Consider the following 18,975-nt stretch of genomic DNA (forward strand, 5'->3'; position numbering starts at 1 on the left):
CCCGCGCCACTTCCCGCTTCATCGTCTTCTAGTCCGTCACAATATAGCCTCGTCATCTGAAGGAACCTGGCTTGAGGTATTAAAGAAACTTACAGTCACTAGCGCCACTTCGTAACTATGGCTTGTTGTAGCGCTTGCCTCTTCTAACGAAAGGAACGCTGCCAACGCTGATGAAAATTTTGAGCCGCGCGTTATCTTTATAATGCCGACAAAGTAACGAACAAGCATTCTGCAAGTTCATTCTGTCAGCGAGATTGCAGAGGCGCAAGGTATACGTCCTCTACCGGCTGAACAACGAACGTATAATGAAAGGAGGCTGACAGGGCAAATGGCACTGGCTAGTTCCTTTCTGACTGCTTCATTTTATTGTACAGCAGAGCGCAAAAAAAAACAGCAGACACGTAGCGAGCGTCTTTTTCCGGTGCATAATCAAACTGAACCAATATCAACATGGCGAACTTTTTTCTCTCCTTTCTGTTTACACTCCACTCGTTTTTCCAGCATACTACCGCCTTAACGAGCACTGCTGGGCATGCGTTAGACTCACCAGCCCCAAACTCAAGGGAAGTTTTTACAAAAGCCAAAGTACTAGATAGCTCATCCGACAAGAAAACCCGACGTCACCCAAATAATGGTGGCTTTACAAAACTGTCATTTGGTCTAACCAGTTTTACGTCATTAAAAGCGGGAAAATGCCAAAAGGTAACCAGTACTAGTCTACCTAGTACTTCAACTGAACCAACTACAAATAAATATAATTCGACTACCACTAGAATAGACTAAACACAACAATAAAGAGAACTAAAATGGAATTAAAATATATTTGCAAAACAATTGCAAAGCTTTAAAGTTATTTGTCCGTAAGTTTCTTAAGCGCCTCCGGTAAATTTCTTTTAGTATCCAGCATCATTAAAATACACGATGCACTAAAATCTATTTTTGATACTCATACTGTGGTAGTTATATTTTTTGCATTATCGATATGCAAAATGTATCGAATGATAGTATCGAAGATACGTGTATCTTTGGTACTGCCGATGCTTCCAGCTTCGGTGCCGTCTATCCGGGCAGCCACCGTCGAGAGAAAATTCTTATACTCAAAATTAGTCGCCCTTATGATTAGCAGCTGCCGTTAGGCAGCATCGTTACCGAAATCACTTTCACTTCTTGTACGTAATGAAATAAACCAACGGTGTCCGTATTCAGTGCAATTTAAATGCCAGCTACACAGTTTATAGTGCCACGTGAAAGCCAATTACGGGAACTTCTAAATGAACAATTATGACACTCGATATTTCAAACCGCATTGCCGGTTAAAAATAAAGCTGAAAACTGGGCTCACCTTCGCTTCTTACGGTCTTCAAATCGGACATATACTTCTGCCCCTAAAAAATGATTAAAATTTTATCAAATATGATTGGGAATTATTCGCGCAATTAATAATCTCTATCACCTGTCCGCCTTGCTGTGCACTCCAACCGTACAGACTACAGCGACGTGCCCCTCCCAGTAGTTAAAAATAACATCTGTACATATTATAAGCATTTACCCGGAATACTCAACCTGCTTAGCCCAAGTTAGATGAAAAATATGCCCAAGGTATATATACTAACTCACTGAAGACAGCTGTACAGTGTTTAATGTATTACCAAATTTGAATGAATTGCATTATGGAGTGAAGGAGAAAAATTTGCACTTAGAGGGGTTTAGAGACATTTGCTATTTGAAATTGAAGCTCTGTACAAAGACAAAACTGCGTTGTAGGTAGCCATGGCGGAAAAAAAACAATGCAGTGATAAATAGCGGGCTCATTTGCATACAGTCGTACTTTGCTTGAGGCCCCCAGAGCAATATTGGGCCGCCGCGGTGGCTCAGTGGCTATGGTGCTCGGCTGCTGACCCAAAGGACGCGGGTTCGATCCCGGCCGCGGCGGCTGGAATTTCTTTGGAGGAGAAATTCTAGAGGCCCGTGTACTGTGCGATGTCAGTGCACGTTAAAGAACCCCAGGTGGTCGAAATTTCCGGAGCCCTCCACTACGGCGTCTCTCATAGCCTTAGTCGCTTTGGGACGTTAAACCCCATAAACCAAACCAAACCAGAGCAATATTGTTGTTGTACACCCGGAACAGCAAACGCCCTAAACGAGGCCTTTGAGGGACGTCAGAAGTAACAACGACACGATAAGGTTGTGGCCATTCAATTAGAACGTGCAGCATGCTATCCTGCAGTTGACCTTGAATACAATCAGTCAGCAAGGTGGAAGACCAGAGAAAGATAACTTCTGTAACAGCAAAATATGGATAACAGAATGAAAGGTTTTTTTAAAGCAGGAAAGTTTACACCGAAGTGAAAGGAAAAAAAAAGATCTTGACCGAATTCCAGGAGTTGCGTTGAACGGCCACACGTGGTCAGCCTATTCTTGTCGTCAGATATGCAACACCACTTAACCGCGACAGAGCTTTCTTTTCGCATCAGCGGCGAAACTGCTCATTGAAACCCCATGTTGTTCCGTCCGACAGTCTGATCGGAGGCCAAATTCCACGAGAAAAAAAACCCACTCTGTAGAAAATGCGACAAGAGCGCAAATCCGACGACAAATGTATTGAAAGCGCATAAATGATAATTTCAAGAAAATTTTAAACTGAGCGTGCGCAGCCGAAAATTCGAAACACTGCAGACAATAGGAGACTATCTACCAGCATGTCTGCCAGAAAGGCTGCATCACTCTTGCTGATGCTGATGAAAGTGTCGATGATGCATTTCTAGGCTCCAGTTCGGAATCGCCCTTTTTCTGGAAGGCCGTTCTCTTCGCGTCATCTGTGATACATAATGTAAAAATATTGTCTGTTTGCCTCATGGCTGAAAGCTGCATGACTGCCCCAAATAAGTGCAGGAACACTTTTACAACTTACGCTTATTTATCAGAGAAAGGTAGATCCGCTAGCTTTCAGAAATGCTTAATAGCTGCTGGAAGATAAATTGTGTGAAAGCTAACATAAAAGCAGAGGACAATAAAAGTTGATGGCCGTAACACTGCATTGGAGTGTGATGGAGCAGGCTTGAACATCGCTCCTTATGCACTGCATAGGAGTGCGTATTTGAGGGCAGTTTGGTTGTCCGTCGATTTGAAAAATCATCGAAATGAGTAAAATTTTTTGTAACCTAATCACGTTGCTTTTACGAAAAATCTCCCTGTTTTTTTATATATTTATGTTGCGAATGGCTGATAAGTAATCACTTGATACCTTTTATCCTACTTTTCCGTTCCTCCACAACTAAAGGCCGAATCACGCCTGGCCGAATCACCTGCATGCTGAAACACCTGCAACACCTATAACACCTGCATGAGGAAAGAAGCGCACTGTCGAAAGACACGCGGCAAGCTTCTCTTAACTTTTTTCACATTGTGCGCAGCGGGAAGAGCAAGAACGATTCACCTGCGCTTGAAGTTCATGATCGTTGCACTGATTTCCAGCCTTGCAGCCAGCCTCCGTGGCGGGAAAGTTGTCTCTCAGCGAACGAAGAGGCATAAGCGAAGTTCTATTATCGCATTCGAGCCTGGGGGCCTCTTGCTTGCACACAGTGGTGTTTGTGCTTTGAGGCGGTTCTCAGCCTGTTTCTGACATAATTGAGCAGCTAATATCCAAATGCTCATATTTTCTACCAAATTCCGATTAAGCACACTCCGCAAATACATAAAACCGTGTATTCACTCGCATTTGACTCACAAGTGTACTTCCTTTCCAATTGTACGTCTATATAATTTACGAACGAAAACCCGGCTAGTTATGGATCTTGAAAAAATGACCGCCGGCTGCACTCGGCAGGTTGAGCCGCTAATGTCAACAGAATGCCCATAGCCTTAATTTTTCTCGAAGTTTGCTCCCACACAGGCGTAAATACCCGCGGGTGGCTACATTCGCTTTAAGCACTTGCCATGAAAAGGGTTAAAAGAGAATCGGAAAAAAGTTTCGCCATTAAGTTTGCCATAGGAATCAGACGTGGGCCTGATTTCCTCCTTTTCGGCAGAACAATCAGACCCAAATACTGATCGCTACGGTGGCTACACTGGACAACGACGTGGCCATCCTTGACTCGGTCGAAGACCTCAGCCTACGATGCCTGCACGCCAATCGGCTGGTCTTCTTCCCGGAGCAGCTGTTCGCCGTCTACATCTATTACTACCCCAATCAGACGGGCCCCAATGGGTGTGTAGGCGGCCATACAGAGGCTGTTCTAGCAGTGCCGGTTGATCTCCCGTGCAAGAGCCGAAATTTTTTTTCTTTGTGGTTTGGTTGGCTCTGCTGCGTTTTTATAGGACATTGTCAGAACGCGCACTTAGCTTTTTTATACGGCTTTAAGAACAACGCTCGAATATTGTCACTGTGAAGATTACGACGCGGAAAAGGACCATGCACATGCTAAATATTACATAATATACCCCAGAGCGAATGTAAGTGACAGCACCGATGACAATAATAATGATAGGTGGTGGTAAGTAATGCCAACTACACCCCCAGATGGGGAAGAGACTAGTTAATTGGTGGAGCAGGCAACTGCAGAGGATGAAATGACAGGCTTCATGTGAATCCTTGCGGAGGAGTGTCCGTAGGCTTCGGTATATGCCTTGAATAGAGTCCTTTTTTTCTTGCTCTGGTGACCGGAACATCTCTGAAATGGTCCCATGCTGGAAGACATGTGTCGGCAGTTTAGCCCATAGATTTAGTGCTTGTCAGGCAAGTAATACCAACGAAAGCTGTCACTTCAGTGAAAGTAAGGATATACCGATGCAACACGTTTACTCGGCGCTGTAGATCGAAAAAGTAGTAAGAGAAAATAGATGTTCCCTTATTTTCTATTTCCCATTCAAGTACTCCACATTTCATCTCCTCTATAAATTCAGTTGACAGTTAGCGCTTGTGTGTGTGTTTCCTCTCTTTTTTGTCCGTGTCTTTGTTTGCGCTATAATATTTCTAACCTAGCCTAACCTAGCCTAACCTGACCTAACCTGGCCTAACCTAGCCTAGCCTAACCCGACCTATCCTAACCTAACCTAACATAACCTAGCCTAGTCTAGCCAAGCCTAGCCTAGCCTAACCTAAGCTAAGCTAAGCTAAGCTAACCTGACCTGACCTGACCTGACCTAACCTAACCTAACCTATCCTAAGCTAACCTAAGCTAACCTAACCTAACCTAAGCTAAGCTAAGCTAAGCTAACCTAACCTGACCTGACCTGACCTGACCTGACCTGACGTGACGTGACCTGACGTGACCTGACCTGACCTGACCTGACCTAACCTGACCTGACGTGACCTGACCTGACGTGACGTGACCTAACCTAACCTAACCTAACCTAACCTAGCCTAGCCTACCCTAACCTAACCTAACCTAACCTAACCTTGCCTAACCTAACCTAACCTAACCTAACCTAAACTAACCTAACCTAAACTAACCTAACCTAACCTAACCTAACCTAGCCTAACCTAGCCTAACCTAGCCTAACCTAACCTAGCCTAGCCTAGCCTAGCCTAGCCTAGCCTAGCCTAGCCTAGCCTAGCCTAGCCTAACCTAGCCTAACCTAACCTAACCTAGCCTAGCCTAGCCTAGCCTAGCCTAGCCTAGCCTAGCCTAGCCTAGCCTAGCCTAGCCTAACCTAACCTAACCTAGCCTAGCCTAGCCTAGCCTAGCCTAGCCTAGCCTAGCCTAGCCTAGCCTAGCCTAGCCTAGCCTAACCTAGCCTAGCCTAGCCTAGCCTAGCCTAACCTAACCTAACCTAACCTCACCTCACCTCACCTCACCTCACCTCACCTCACCTCACCTCACCTCACCTCACCTGACCTGACCTGACCTAACCTAACCTACAGGCCACCAAAAAAGGCTGCCTGCGTACTTTGGAGGTGCTTGCAGGCAAAGCAACCTCTCCAGTGCATGTGTCTCTGCATCACATGTCTCGCGCCTGTCTTGCCCATTATGCTAACATTTGCGCACGTTTTCTGAGGCTGCATCACCTGGCATCGACGCATCTGCTATAAAGCTGCGGCATCGCATCCAAGAAGGCACTTTGGCAGCAGCATTGTTCAAAAGAGAGTTTTCCTATATGCTCCTGCATACTGTTACAGGTTTTTTTGGGGGGTGTTATTGTGTTACTGCCACTGCTGCTGCCAAAGGAGCGAACCTTGTTTCTGTCAGTATGGAGTGTGTTGAGTGTGAACAGGAAATCTTGGATCCCAAAGAGAGTATATCTTGCATGCTTTCGTACCATGTAGGAAGCTGCGCAGGAGTGTCCGAGGCCACAATAAAATCTAAGAAATCAGCCTACCAGAAATGGAAATGCCCATGAGAAAGAAAAAGCACCGTTGACCCTAGAAGATATGTTGGTCGTACTTCAGGAGATTAACCGAAAACTTGATGAGAAACTGTCGATGGAATTGAGCAATCGGGGCAGTTTATGTCCGAACAGATGACAGACCTGATGACGCGCACAGAACAAAATGAGCGAGATATTAAAGAAATCCAGACTAGGCTCGCAAAAATAGAAATGAACAAAGAGCAGCTTGAATTGCTCAGTGTCCAACTTGATGTCCTCGAATGGGGCAACCGAAAACTGAACTTAGAAATTCATGGTGTACCACAAATGGAAGGCGAAAATCTTTTGTCAAAACCTAACCTTGCCATAAAAACGCTCTCGCCAGTGAAAGTGAATAGCCCCAGCTATCAGAACACGACATCACGGCAATTCATCGATTGCCGGCAAAGCGTGACAAAGTGCCTGGCATCATCTGTCGTTTCACGAGACAGAGCATGAGGGACATGAGACAGACAAATTACTAAGCTTTATGATATGAGCAAGTGTCTGAGCAAGTGTGTGAAAAACGAGGTGTTGAACAATATATCTTTTCTATCCAAATTAGCTGGTTTAGAAAAACGAGATGCAATGTACAGCACAAGAAATATAGCGCAATTGAACGTAAAAACATACAGAACTTTCTATGGTAATCAAACATTAGAAAATAAACTACCGCGACTTCTTAACAAACTCGCACAAAACGATATTGATCTCCAAAATACAACACGCCACAAACTGTTCGAGTATTTTTTACACTACACCTAACCTTTTTTTTCTGTGATTTGTTTACCTAATTCTTCTTTCTTTCACCATCATTGCAAGTTTTCTTTCCAGTCAGGACAATGCTGTTGATTTTATGCTGACTACTATAACCTGATAAGAGCTCTGCTATGTGTATTTTTTTTCCTTTGTTACCTGTATTTCCTGTATTTTCTTTTTTTTTGCGTGTGTGTGAAACCAGACCACTGCATTCCTGTCAAAGTGGAGGCCCGTTGCTCTTGCTAGCACGAGTCTGCAAGTGATTAATTTAACTGCCACGCAGTTTGCTCACAATGCAGTGGGCAGGTTGTGGTGATGAGCACACCTGCCTCGGTTGGGATGATCCCCTTAAGCTTTATTCTGATGTACAGAGTCGATCACACTCGTCTAGAGCAGATTAGAGACGTGAACGCACAGGCACCAGTGCCTGCGAAGCAGCTGCGAAAAGATTTCAGTTCATTTGCAGCACACCGTCTGAGCACCCTAGACAAGTGTGATGGACTCTGTGCTACACTGTTGTACTGAAAACACCCTGTGCCCTGTAGTGGAAACCAACTCACGGCCAGCTCACAGCCGCCGGTCAATGTAGGACTCAGTGCTAGTGCAACCGTTGGGGTCTGTTTAGCACAAATTTTATTCATTTTGTAAAGACGAAGACGAACATTCTGTGCAGCGGCGGCAGTGCCATCGCTGCGCGTGCTTTGGGCTCGCTTTGGCTGACCGCAGACCTGTCGCCACGCCTCTGAGTTATGCCAACGTCGCCCCAAGACCTGCCGCCCGTCCACTGACTTACGCCGAGGTCGTTGCTCAAACTCAGCCGCCTACGTACCCTACAGTGTCAGTGCCCGTACCAGCGCCGGCACCTTATATGCGACCCTCTCCACGAGGCCGAGACCCCTGGCGCACGACGGATAACCGGCCTATTTGCTACACCTGCGGATTGCCTGGGCATGTAGCCCGCTATTGTCGTCGCCGTCTCCCAGTCACGACACCGCCGGCCGGGTACTGGCCTCCAGCGCATCAGTACTCTGCGTCTGCTGAGCCCCGTCCGTCGACTCGTCCGTTCTCCCCCGACCGCTCACCTCTTGCCGATCGCCGTTCCCCTGCGCCGCGACGCCGCTCCATCTCTCCGATGCGTCGTCGACCTAATAGTTCTCAAGAGGAAAACTAGATGCCGCAGTTCCTGAGGCAAGAACTGCGTCCCCATCGAACTACCAAAGACCTCAGCTGTCACCTGCGAACCTTATTGACGTTTAGGTCGAGGGAATTTCTGTCATGGCCCTTGTCGACACTGGCGCCGCAATTTCAGTGATAGACGCACAACTTTGTCGCCGCTTGAAGAAAGTTAAGACGCCAATTGCCGGTCTCTCGCTGCGCACGGCCAGCGCTCAGTACATCAAGCCGTCAGCAGCTTGCACACCACGAGTTTTGATTCAGGACGTCCTATATACAATCGAGTTCGTCGTCCTGCCGTTTTGTTCCCACGATGTTATTTTGGGCTGGGATTTTCTGTCTCGTCATGCTGCGGTCATAGATTGCGCTCGCGCTGAAGTCGGATTCTCTACCTTGCCCCAATCGCTGCCGGACGCTGCTCTCTCGTCGCCATGTATTAAAGCCGTCGCCGCCGAAGACATCGACCTGCCTCCGTGCTCTTCCGTCCTTGTGCGCCTCTGTTGTGACCCTCTCCGTGATGACACTGTACTTTTCACGCCCGCTCATACTTTTCTCCGCCGGAAGTGTCTTCCCCTGCCTTACGCCGTTCTGACTATTTCTGCTGGCCTATCCGTACTGTGGGTCTGTAACCCGTTCTCCGGCCCTAGTGCTTTGCGCCGTGGCGAATGTGTTGGCAGTGTCCAACCCATCGCGTCTATTATAATCCGTGAGGAGACTGACGAAATATCGCACATCAATCTCACTGCGCTCAGCCCACCATCTTCTACGCCCACTCCTTCCTCTACAAAACTGTTTCTCCGCTCCATCGACGCAGATCTTCCTCCGCCGCAGCGCAAGCAGCTTCTCCACTTGCTCCACCAGTTGAGCGCCTCCTTCGACTGCCATCACAGCTCCCTTGGCCAAACCTCGACTGTCACACATCGCATCGACACAGGTGCCCAGGCTCCTCTACGGCAGCGCCCCTATCGTGTGTCGACAACCGAGCGCCAAGTCATTGAAGATCAAGTCGACCAAATGCTCAAGAGCGGCGTCATTCAGCCCTCAAGCAGTCCTTGGGCTTCGCCAGTTGTGCTTGTCAAAAAGAAAGACCGCTCCATCCATTTCTGTGTAGACTACCGCCGCCTTAACAAGATCACGCGCAAGGACGTATATCCCCTGCCTCGCATCGATGATGCGCTAGACTGCTTGCAAGGTGCCGAAATATTTTCTTGTTTAGATTTACGCTCCGGGTACTGGCAGGTACCCATGGAAGAGGCCGATCGCCCCAAAACAGCCTTGTAACCCCTGACGGCGTATATGAATTTACTGTGATACCTTTCGGCCTTTGTAATGCTCCTGCCACCTTTGAGCGGATGATGGATACCATTCTGCGTGACCTGAAGTGGAAGACCTGCCTCTGTTATCTCGACGACATCGTCGTGTTTTCGCCTGACTTTGACACTCACCTCTCCCGACTGAAGCACGTTTTGACCTGCCTCTCTGACGCCGGCCTTCAGCTCAACTTAAAGAAGTGTCATTTTGCCGCCCGCCAACTTACCATTTTAGGCCATGTTGTCTCTAAGGACGGTGTCCGTCCGGACCCGGCTAAACTTCGTGCTGTGGCTGCGTTTCATCGACCTACTTCTATCAAAGATCTGCGCATCTTCCTGGGTCTGTGCTCCTACTTCCGTAGGTTTATACGCAACTTTGCCTCAATTGCTGCACCTTTGACACAACTTCTGTCCGGCAGTTCCGATCTTTCTCAGTGGCCGCAAGTTTGTGACGACGCCTTCGATTCTTTGCGCCGTATCCTCACCGCACCGCCGATACTGCGCCATTTCGAACCAAACGCACCTACCGAGGTCCATACTGACGCCAGTGGGGTAGGCATCGGCGCCGTACTCGCACAACGCAAATCTGGCTTCATCGAATACGTCGTTGCCTATGCCAGCCGCACGATAACAAAGGCTGAATCTAACTACTCGGTCACTGAAAAAGATTGTCTGGCGATAGTTTGGGCCATTACCATGTTCCGCCCTTACCTCTACGGACGCCCGTTTGACGTCGTGACCGACCACCATGCGCTATGCTGGCTTTCCTCTCTGAAAGATCCATCCGGTCGCCTAGCCTAACCTAACCTAACCTAACCTAGCCTAGCCTAGCCTAGCCTAGCCTAGCCTAGCCTAGCCTAGCCTAGCCTAACCTAGCCTAACCTAACCTAACCTAACCTAACCTAACCTAACCTAACCTAACCTCACCTCACCTCACCTCACCTCACCTCACCTCACCTAACCTCACCTCACCTGACCTGACCTGACCTGCCCTGACCTGCCCTGCCCTGCCCTGCCCTGCCCTGACCTGACCTGACCTGACCTGACCTGACCTGACCTCAGAAGAAACTAACATATCAGTAATAGAACATAGTGAAGAACAAGGAAAAACAACTCAGCAATTATCAATAAGCAATTTTGTTAATGGCATCGATGCTGTTTACAACCTCAGGGGGGAGTTCATTCCATTGAGTTATTTTGTGGGGGAAAAAAAAGAGTATTTAAAAGCATTGATTCTAGCGCTGTACGGTGTTAGTGATTCCGTGTGACGATGTCGTGTTAGTCGGGTTGTGATCGGCTTAAGAAAGAAATCAGGGCTCATGGAGAGATTGTTATTTTTGAGTAGGAAAAAAAATTTCAATCGCTGAAGTTTTCTTCGCGTTTGCAATATTTGTATGTTGTTCATGGTGTTTATGTATGGTGTTTATGTGCATAAAGGTGGAAGGTTTGGCAAGTCAACATCTCTCATAAATGACGAAAGGAGGGCCAAAAAAAAAAAGACGATGCACGAAGACAGAACACACATCACGAGCGCTCGTGGTGTTTGTTCTGTCTCCGTCCGTCGTCTTGTTTTCGCGCTCCTTTTGTCATGGGGCCGCCGCGGTGGCTCAGTGGTTATGGTGCTCGGCTGCTGACCCGAAAGACGCGGGTTCGATCCCGACCGCGGCGGTGGAATTTTGACGGAGGCGAAATTCTAGAGGCCCGTGTACTGTGCGATGTCGATGCTCGTTAAAGAACCCCAGGTGGTCGAAATTTCCGGAGCCCTCCTCTACGGCGTCTCTCATAGCCTTAGTCGCTTTGGGACGTTAAACCCCATAAACCAAACCAAACCAAACCTTTTGTTATGGGCGTCCCACAACATAAATGTTGCGGGGTAAGTTCAGGGTGCCAATGGTGTTTACTGCAGCTTTCAAGCGGGTAAAGCTATGCCCCCGCATCACCAAACAAGGAGCATAGGAAAGTTCTTGTGGCAAGAAGCACGCTAAGCATTTTGGGGAACGCGCCGTCGCTCTCATATAAGAGGTACCATTAACTTGTGGTAAAAAGTACGTAGGCCAGACTGGACGCTGCGTTAACGATCGTGCACGGGAACATGACCTATCGTTATCAACTGGGGTGGGTTCAAACTTGCCTGAACATTCTCTGACTTGCCGGGACTGCAGGCCGCTGCTGGGTGAAAGAAGAATTCTGAGCAAGAGCCGCAGCACAATCGCACGTGAACTGATGGATGCTTAATAAAACAGCGCAAAAAACGACGGAAAAGAGAACAGAGGACGAGCGCAGTCCTGTGTTCTCCTTTCTCTGGTGCGTCGTCTTTTGCGCTGTTTTATTAAACATCCATACCAACTAGCCCAACTAAACATTTTCCAGAACTGATGGAAGCCTATATCATAAAGAAAAATGAGCGTGATTGTATCGACGATTCTTCTGCTGAGCTGTAAAACAGTGAAATGGCCTTTCTTGATAAGAAGTTGTAAGATTCAGCCTTGCTGTCTATAGTTTGTAACATGCGCGGTATTGACAGCGCATGCTTTTTTTTTCTGTTTCTCTACATAGTGGCGCGTTCTACGAACAAAATTAGTTGTCAGTTTGCGCTCGTACTGTACCATGTCTCGTGTGGAGAGTGCTCTTTTGCCGGCATTTTATCATGTCAGATATAGGGGATTTTTTTCTGCTTTGTGGCGTTGATCAGTGGAAAATGAACCGTTTAAATAATTAATAATTAAATTGAAATCAGAACAAAAACAACCACAATCTGCCAGTGGGATTTGAAGCCACTATCTGCGTATTTCTATGGCGACAGCTGTCCAATCTTCTGCTTTCGGTGGTAATTATGGGCAGTGCAACCAAGCCTTGAGAGTGTTCACCAGCGCCATACTCGTCCACAGGAGCGGACGTAGTACGTCCTCTATTACCCCGAGTGCCACACGTGAAACGTGATCGAACGATGGGGGGCGGTAGGTGCGCGAAAGTCCTCTTTTGCTACCTATGACACTAAGACAGCCAGAACCACGGCCGTCGTTAAGCTATTGAACAGACCAGGGAAGAAAAAAAAAAGAGGTGGTCGTTATGACCTACACGACGGACGCCAACAGTCTCCCAAACAAAGGAGAGTAAGGACCTCTAATTCTTTCAATTTGGCGATGTTTATCAATGGGAGATCAATAGTTGAAGTAACTAATATTTTATTAGGAAGCAGGAGAAAAAAACTCAGGGGCACTTTGCGTCTCTAAATTGCCGCAAAACAAAACCTATTCTTGGCTCACAGTTTTTTTTTCATATTTTATGTTTCCCATTTAATTTTTCACTTTATTTTTTATTTTTTTTTGTTTTTTTTTATATTTTTTTTTATTTTACTGTTTATTTTTGTTCCTTTTCTTATTTTTATTTTTTATTTTGGTATATTTCATTTACGAGAGCCATGTATTCACTAGATGCACCTTTACTCACGCTCAAACCTGTGCGGCTGTGCTTCAACGTGCTCCTTGCTGGAAACAGCGCATCGGCCGTTGGCCGAGGTCTAGCGACGTCTCAGGACACTACGGACTCGTACAAAGTTGTACTTCCCCGATTGCCTACCGGTAATGTTGTCCTTAATACCATTTTCCTGCATGCTGACCTTAAGGGTCGCCCGTACCGAGCGCCTGACTTCCGTGACGCACTCGCACAGATATTGGATCTCCGGGAAATTTTGTGCATTGGTCAATACCAAATGAGCCACGTGTGGATGGTTACCTGCGAGAGTAGTTCTTCCAAACAGAAGCTTGTTAACAAAGCGGAGTTTCCTGTCAAAGGACTGCGGTGCATGGTGTTTGACCCGGATACTAAGAACGTCAAGGTTAAGCTCCTTTGGCTTCCCCGCTATATGGAACACCGGATGATTGTGGAAGCATTAGAGCCTTATGGCACGATTCAGTCTGTGGAGCGTGAAAAGTGGCGGTGCCCAGGGATGGAGCATATGGAAACGTCGAACCGTGAAATCTCCCTCACACTCAAGGATGGAGTGTCAGCAAGCACAATCCCACACACACTTAATGTTTATGGAGTGCAGGCATTAGTCCTTATCCCAGGGAGACCTCCACTGTGCCTCCGATGCAGCCGGGTTGGCCATGTACGGCGCCAGTGTCGCACGCCTCGGTGCACCCAGTGCCGACGCTTTGGCCATACTGCGGAGAACTGTGTCTTGAGGTACGCTGACAGGCTGCGTCAAGGCCAGTGGTCACGGGAAGATGACGTGGCATCAGAACACATCATGGATGTGTCTGAGGTTGTCGACGCGACCGGAGAACTAAGTCGTGAGCATCGAATAGATAGGGAACAGAAGGCTTCAACACCTCAAATCAACACGGAATCTCAAGCGACTGGCCATCTAGCATCCGCGCCTCCAGAACGAAAACCGCCGGACCCGCCCCCCCGCTCCCCCCCCCCCCCCGTGAGCGCTACAGAGACTGCTGTGCTTGCTGCACAGGAACACCTCGTCGCCACAGGCCAACGTCCAGATATGCCTCCTGTGGAGTCAGACGAGGCGATACAGCCAGTGAATGCTCGCCGATCCTCCTCTGTTGCTGATTCTGCTTCGTCGTTGAAGGGTAACGGTGAGCCGTGTGTGGCGTCGATCTCTGGCGTGTCCGGTTCTCTGTCGGCTGTTAGTGTGGCAGCGAGTGATGTGCTCCCCTCGGGTTCGTGGGCCGAGGCCTTGGCTGTTTCAGAGGAAGACATGGACAGCACCGCACCTTTGAAACGTCCAGCAGATGCTGACGAGGTGTGTATCGATGGCGCTGACCACAAGGCACAATGTGTAGAGGCCACGGGAAGGGTGGCGTTAAAGAGGAGGGCGATGTCTGCCCGAGAGGCTGCCAATTTGGAGGCGGGCCACCCCATTCCAGGGGATGGCGTTTGTTAAGACTGGCACCAAAAATGGCGAGCGTCGCAGCATATCAAGTCGCTACCCTTAACGTTAGGGGTATGCGTAATCGTAGGAGGCAACAGCAGGTACGGCATCTCTTAAACAAATGGAGTGTGTGTATGGCCGCTATCCAGGAAACAAAGTTGTCCTCTGATGAAGATACAGCAGCTGCTCTGGAGCCTTTTTTGTCGGAATACAACATTATTGTTAGCCACGCGAGAGGCTTATCAGGAGGTTGTATGCTATTCCTGGCGAACACGCTAGAGATAACAGCCATGTCTTATTGCATAGATGACGAGGGGCGACTTATATGCTGTGATCTCACAATTTCAGGTGTACAGTGGCGGATTATTTGTGTTTACGCCCCCACAAAGCAGCGCGATAGAAGGCTTTTCTTTCTGTCATTAGTTGAACATTTGTGCACGGACCGCAAAATTATATTGTTGGGAGATTTTAATTGCGTTTGTAGGGATGAGGACCGATCAGTGGTATGTAAGAGATACGACCCTAGTGCTGCATAACTTACCGACTTGGTTTCTGAATATAGTCTTGTGGACGTGGGACAGGAAAAAGGCGACAGTATGCATTTCACTCATTTTCAGTTTTCCTCTAATGCTTGCCTTGACAGAATTTACGTTTCTGTAGACGCGTTAGCAAGTGTGTTTGGCTACTGGGTGCGGCCGATCTTCTTCAGTGACCACTGTATGGTGTCTCTTCAGATAGGGAGGTACACTCGGCATGTACTTCACCCTCGATGGGAGTTGTGGAAGATGAATAACTGTCTGCTCTCAGACTAAATCTTTCAGCGTGCTGTACCTACTTGTTTGAAGGACGTATGGTCACGCCGTGATCTGTCCGTTTTTCAAAAGTGGGATTTGTTTAAACAGGAGATCAAAAACTTGGCAATTGAGGCCTCAGCAAGAATCGCTTTCCTGAAGAGACACCACCTTCGTGAGCTTGGGCGTACCCTAACGGAGCTACATGAGCTAGAGAGGATAAGCCCGGTGCCTATCTCGAAGAGATTTATAACGTAAAAGCAGAGCTTCAACAATTTGCGACAGAAAGATCTAAGGGGGCCTTGATACGATCTAGGTCCCGAAGGTTTCTTGATGAGCAACCTTCTCGTCGGGCCCTGAGTGGTGAAAAAGAGAATGCTCTTGCGAAGGAAATATTGGAAATTCAGTATGGTGATTGCACATACAACGATGCGCCTGGTATTCTTGCTGCTTTCTTTGACTATTATCGAAAGATGTTTGGCAGTTGCGAAGATCCAAATCAGGGTTTCGATTACAGTTCCTTACTCGGAAACTTCCCTCGACTTGACGATGAGAAGTGTGCTATAGTGAAGGAACCTATCACTTTTCATGAAATTCAATCAGCCATTTCTGCCCTGCGGAGCCAGAAATCTCGTGGGCCAGATGGTATTACTAGCGAATTCTATAAAACCTTTTCGCCTTGCCTAGTGCCTGTTTTGATGGAAGTTTTCCAAGCATCTTATGATGTGAGTGTCCTGCCTCCCACTTTCTATTCTGGGCACACAATATTAATTCCCAAAAGCAAAGATACTAATCGGTTGAAAATTGTTGAGGGATATCGTCCAATTTCCCTCTGCAATGTTGATTACAAAAGTTGTGCCAAGGTTATTAGCAGTCGTCTGCAGCTAGTCATTATGGACTTGGTAGGTTCGCATCAGGTCTGTGGTATTAGAGGCCGCAGTATTAAAACACATATCCATATTGCACGTTCAGTATTAGAGACAGTATCAGATGAGACAGGCCAAGTAGCTCTGATTCAAATTGACTTGGCGAAGGCGTTTGATAAAGTTTGGCACGATTTCTTGTTCGTGGTCTTGGAGTATGCTAATATTGGTGACGTCTTGCTCAAAGGCATAAGGCTGTGCTATAAGAACTCCTATACAAGGGTTATTGTTAATCAGGAGCTAACGAAACCAATACCACTGGAAGCATCTGTTCGTCAAGGATGTCCACTGTCTCCATTGTTGTGTGCCCTATATCTGGAACCCCTCTGTCTCAGTATAAGTAACAGCGCAGCTATCCGCGGTTTCTCTCTGGCTCAATGTGAAGTTAAAGTTTTAGCCTATGCTGATGATGTCGCCCTCTTTTGTTCTGACAAAAAGAGTGTACTTGAGGCTCTAAACTTGACTAAACAGTTCTGTGTTGTATCAGGCGCGGCTCTTAATTTAGAGAAATCCAAAGTTTTTGGTTGGGTTATTGGGGAACTAGGCGAAGCCAGTTCGGTGGCATATGCTGGGACAGTAGCCCTCTTGAGTACCTAGGCGTTCCGCTGCGCCCAGTTCGCAACAGTACAGCCTACTGGGATTCACAAATTGTAACTCTACGGCGGCCAACACAGGCTTGGATGGGTAGGGAACTCTCAGTGTTTGCGAGGGCACAGGTCTGTAACATATTTTTGTTTGCAAAGCTCGCGTATGTCCTTCAAGTCCTGCATTGTGCGAGGAGGAAGGTGCAAGCAATACACAGAATATTTGCAACATTCGTTTGGCGCTCTCAATGGGAGCCCATGAGGCGAGACAACTTGTTCCTTCCCTTAGAGGGTGGTGGAGTGGGTCTTGTTCACCTGTTCGTGCATCAACTTGTTTCCCGTTTTTTCTTTTTAAAATCGACAAACCACCCGTTTCTGGTAGCTGTGCTCATTAGGCGGCTTAGTTTTCATTTCCCTTACTTATTCGCACCGACTGTGCAGGCTTGTGAGGGGACTTTATGGGGATTCCTTAAGGAGGTTGCCGACACTTTCAATTTCCTCACTGTGCGCTTCTCTTTAGGTTACCTGCATAGCCTCTCGAGAAAACAGATGACCCAGGCCCTCACTGAGTCTTTGTTCCCTACACCATTGTATCGGCAGCCTTATCTGGGGTCTTTGGACATCAGTGTTCTAAAGCGTGTTAGGCGGATGTGCATTCAGGCAGCCGCTAAAACGTTCTTTTTGAAACTACACACAGCGACGCTGCCTGTCAAGACATTTCTTAATGACAAGGGGATGTTTGCACCCTGGAATGTGAATTGCCGTCTGTGTAACGTGCCTCAGACAATTGATCATTGCTTCATCCTGTGCCGTGATGCCATGTTCTTTTGGGACATACTACAACGAACTCTTAAGAAGGACATTGAAATTACACCATACACTATTAGATTTCTGCCTGTTGACAAAAACTCTGCTATGCCTTATGATCTGTTTATGTTGATGGGACTATTCAGTCTTTGGAAAAGCCGTATGATGGACAGAAATGCCGAGCCACCAAGATCGTCCAAATCTGTGTTTCGTGAACAGTGTGCTTTGGTGAGGAGTGTATATGCTGCACGCGAAGAACCTCCAAGCTGGCTGCCGTGCCTAGATGCATGTGTGTGCCTCCCTGAATTTTGATGTTTTGATGGGGATGCAGTGTTGAGTTAGGGCTATGGCGGGCTCCTATTAAGCAGCCCGGTAACTTGAGACGCGAACCAGTCTGATTGAAGTTTTCCTCCTTTCTACGGAAGTTCTTCCATGCAATAAAGAAAAAAAAGAGCCTTCCTGGCGGAGTGGTAGCGTCTCTGCTTCAAATGCGAAAGGCCCTGGTTCGATTCCAAACCTCGACGCAGATTCTTTTTAAAATGCGGACAAGTCTGCCGACACGGCTGCTGACGACAGTATGAGACATCGAAGGCTTTCGCCTTAAATACAACCACAATCTGCCAGTGGGATCCTAACCCACTGCCTTCGAATTTCGCGTCCCGTGCTCTACCAACTCAGCTACGGCGACGACTATCCAATCTTCTCCTTTCGGGGGTATTTATTTGCCGTGCAGTGCAAATGAACGTTAAATTTAATTTCGTTTTTTTCTGCCCTTAAGGTACTCTGCGCATTAGAGAGGGGAGGGACTAAGAGAGTCATCAGTAAAAACTCGCACAAGAGAACGCAAGAGAAGGGATTGCAAATTTCGAGTTGACATCTGTTGATGACAAGCACAAAGGTACAAAGGATACAAACGCATATGTAATGAACACGAAGGAAAATTGCAATGTGACAAGAAATAGCGCGGCAGGAGCCCGAAATTCATTTGTACCATCTTGACAGTCATAACAACGAAAACACTGAAATATAGAATATTACGTACACGTATACAAAAGAGATTTTCAAAACTTCACAAAAGGTGATTTTCAAGTGTATTCTTAAGCACAGGTGTATTATTTGTACTTGTTAATCAGGGGGATAAACGGTTCTAGCCTTGCTAGTTTTGGGCAGGGTGTCGAACCGGAACCTAACCTGAACCCGAAACCGGAACCGAATTTCCACCCGGAACCGGAGCCGACGAACCGAACCCATATTTTATTCGCCATCTTGGAACTGAACCCGAACCGGAACGATTCAAAGGAACCGTTCCGAACCGGTTCGGAGCTCGGTTCAGCCCCACTTTTTTTGCAACCCGGCACACTTTCTTTTTTTTCAGACAAAATGAGATAGCCT

The 18,975-nt window shown here is 47.3% G+C and overlaps 1 protein-coding gene across 1 annotated transcript; it reads left to right on the plus strand.

Moving 5' to 3' along the window:
• The first annotated feature begins 13,257 nt into the window (after positions 1–13,257).
• Positions 13,258–14,580, plus strand: LOC149346298 (uncharacterized). The gene has a single exon (XM_089585371.1). It carries the CDS (start codon positions 13,300–13,302, stop codon positions 14,488–14,490), a length of 1,191 nt encoding a protein of 396 aa, XP_089441497.1. The 5' UTR covers positions 13,258–13,299; the 3' UTR covers positions 14,491–14,580.
• The last annotated feature ends 4,395 nt before the right edge of the window (positions 14,581–18,975 follow it).

Source organism: Amblyomma mixtum, chromosome 4 (assembly GCF_055824585.1).
Source record: "Amblyomma mixtum isolate Tamu chromosome 4, ASM5582458v1, whole genome shotgun sequence".
NCBI classification, from domain to species: Eukaryota; Metazoa; Arthropoda; class Arachnida; order Ixodida; family Ixodidae; genus Amblyomma; species Amblyomma mixtum.

Coding starts and splice junctions, on each gene's coding strand:
- LOC149346298 (XM_089585371.1), top strand. CDS start 13,300: ATGAGCCACGTGTGGATGGTTACCTGCGAGAGTAGTTCTTCCAAACAG.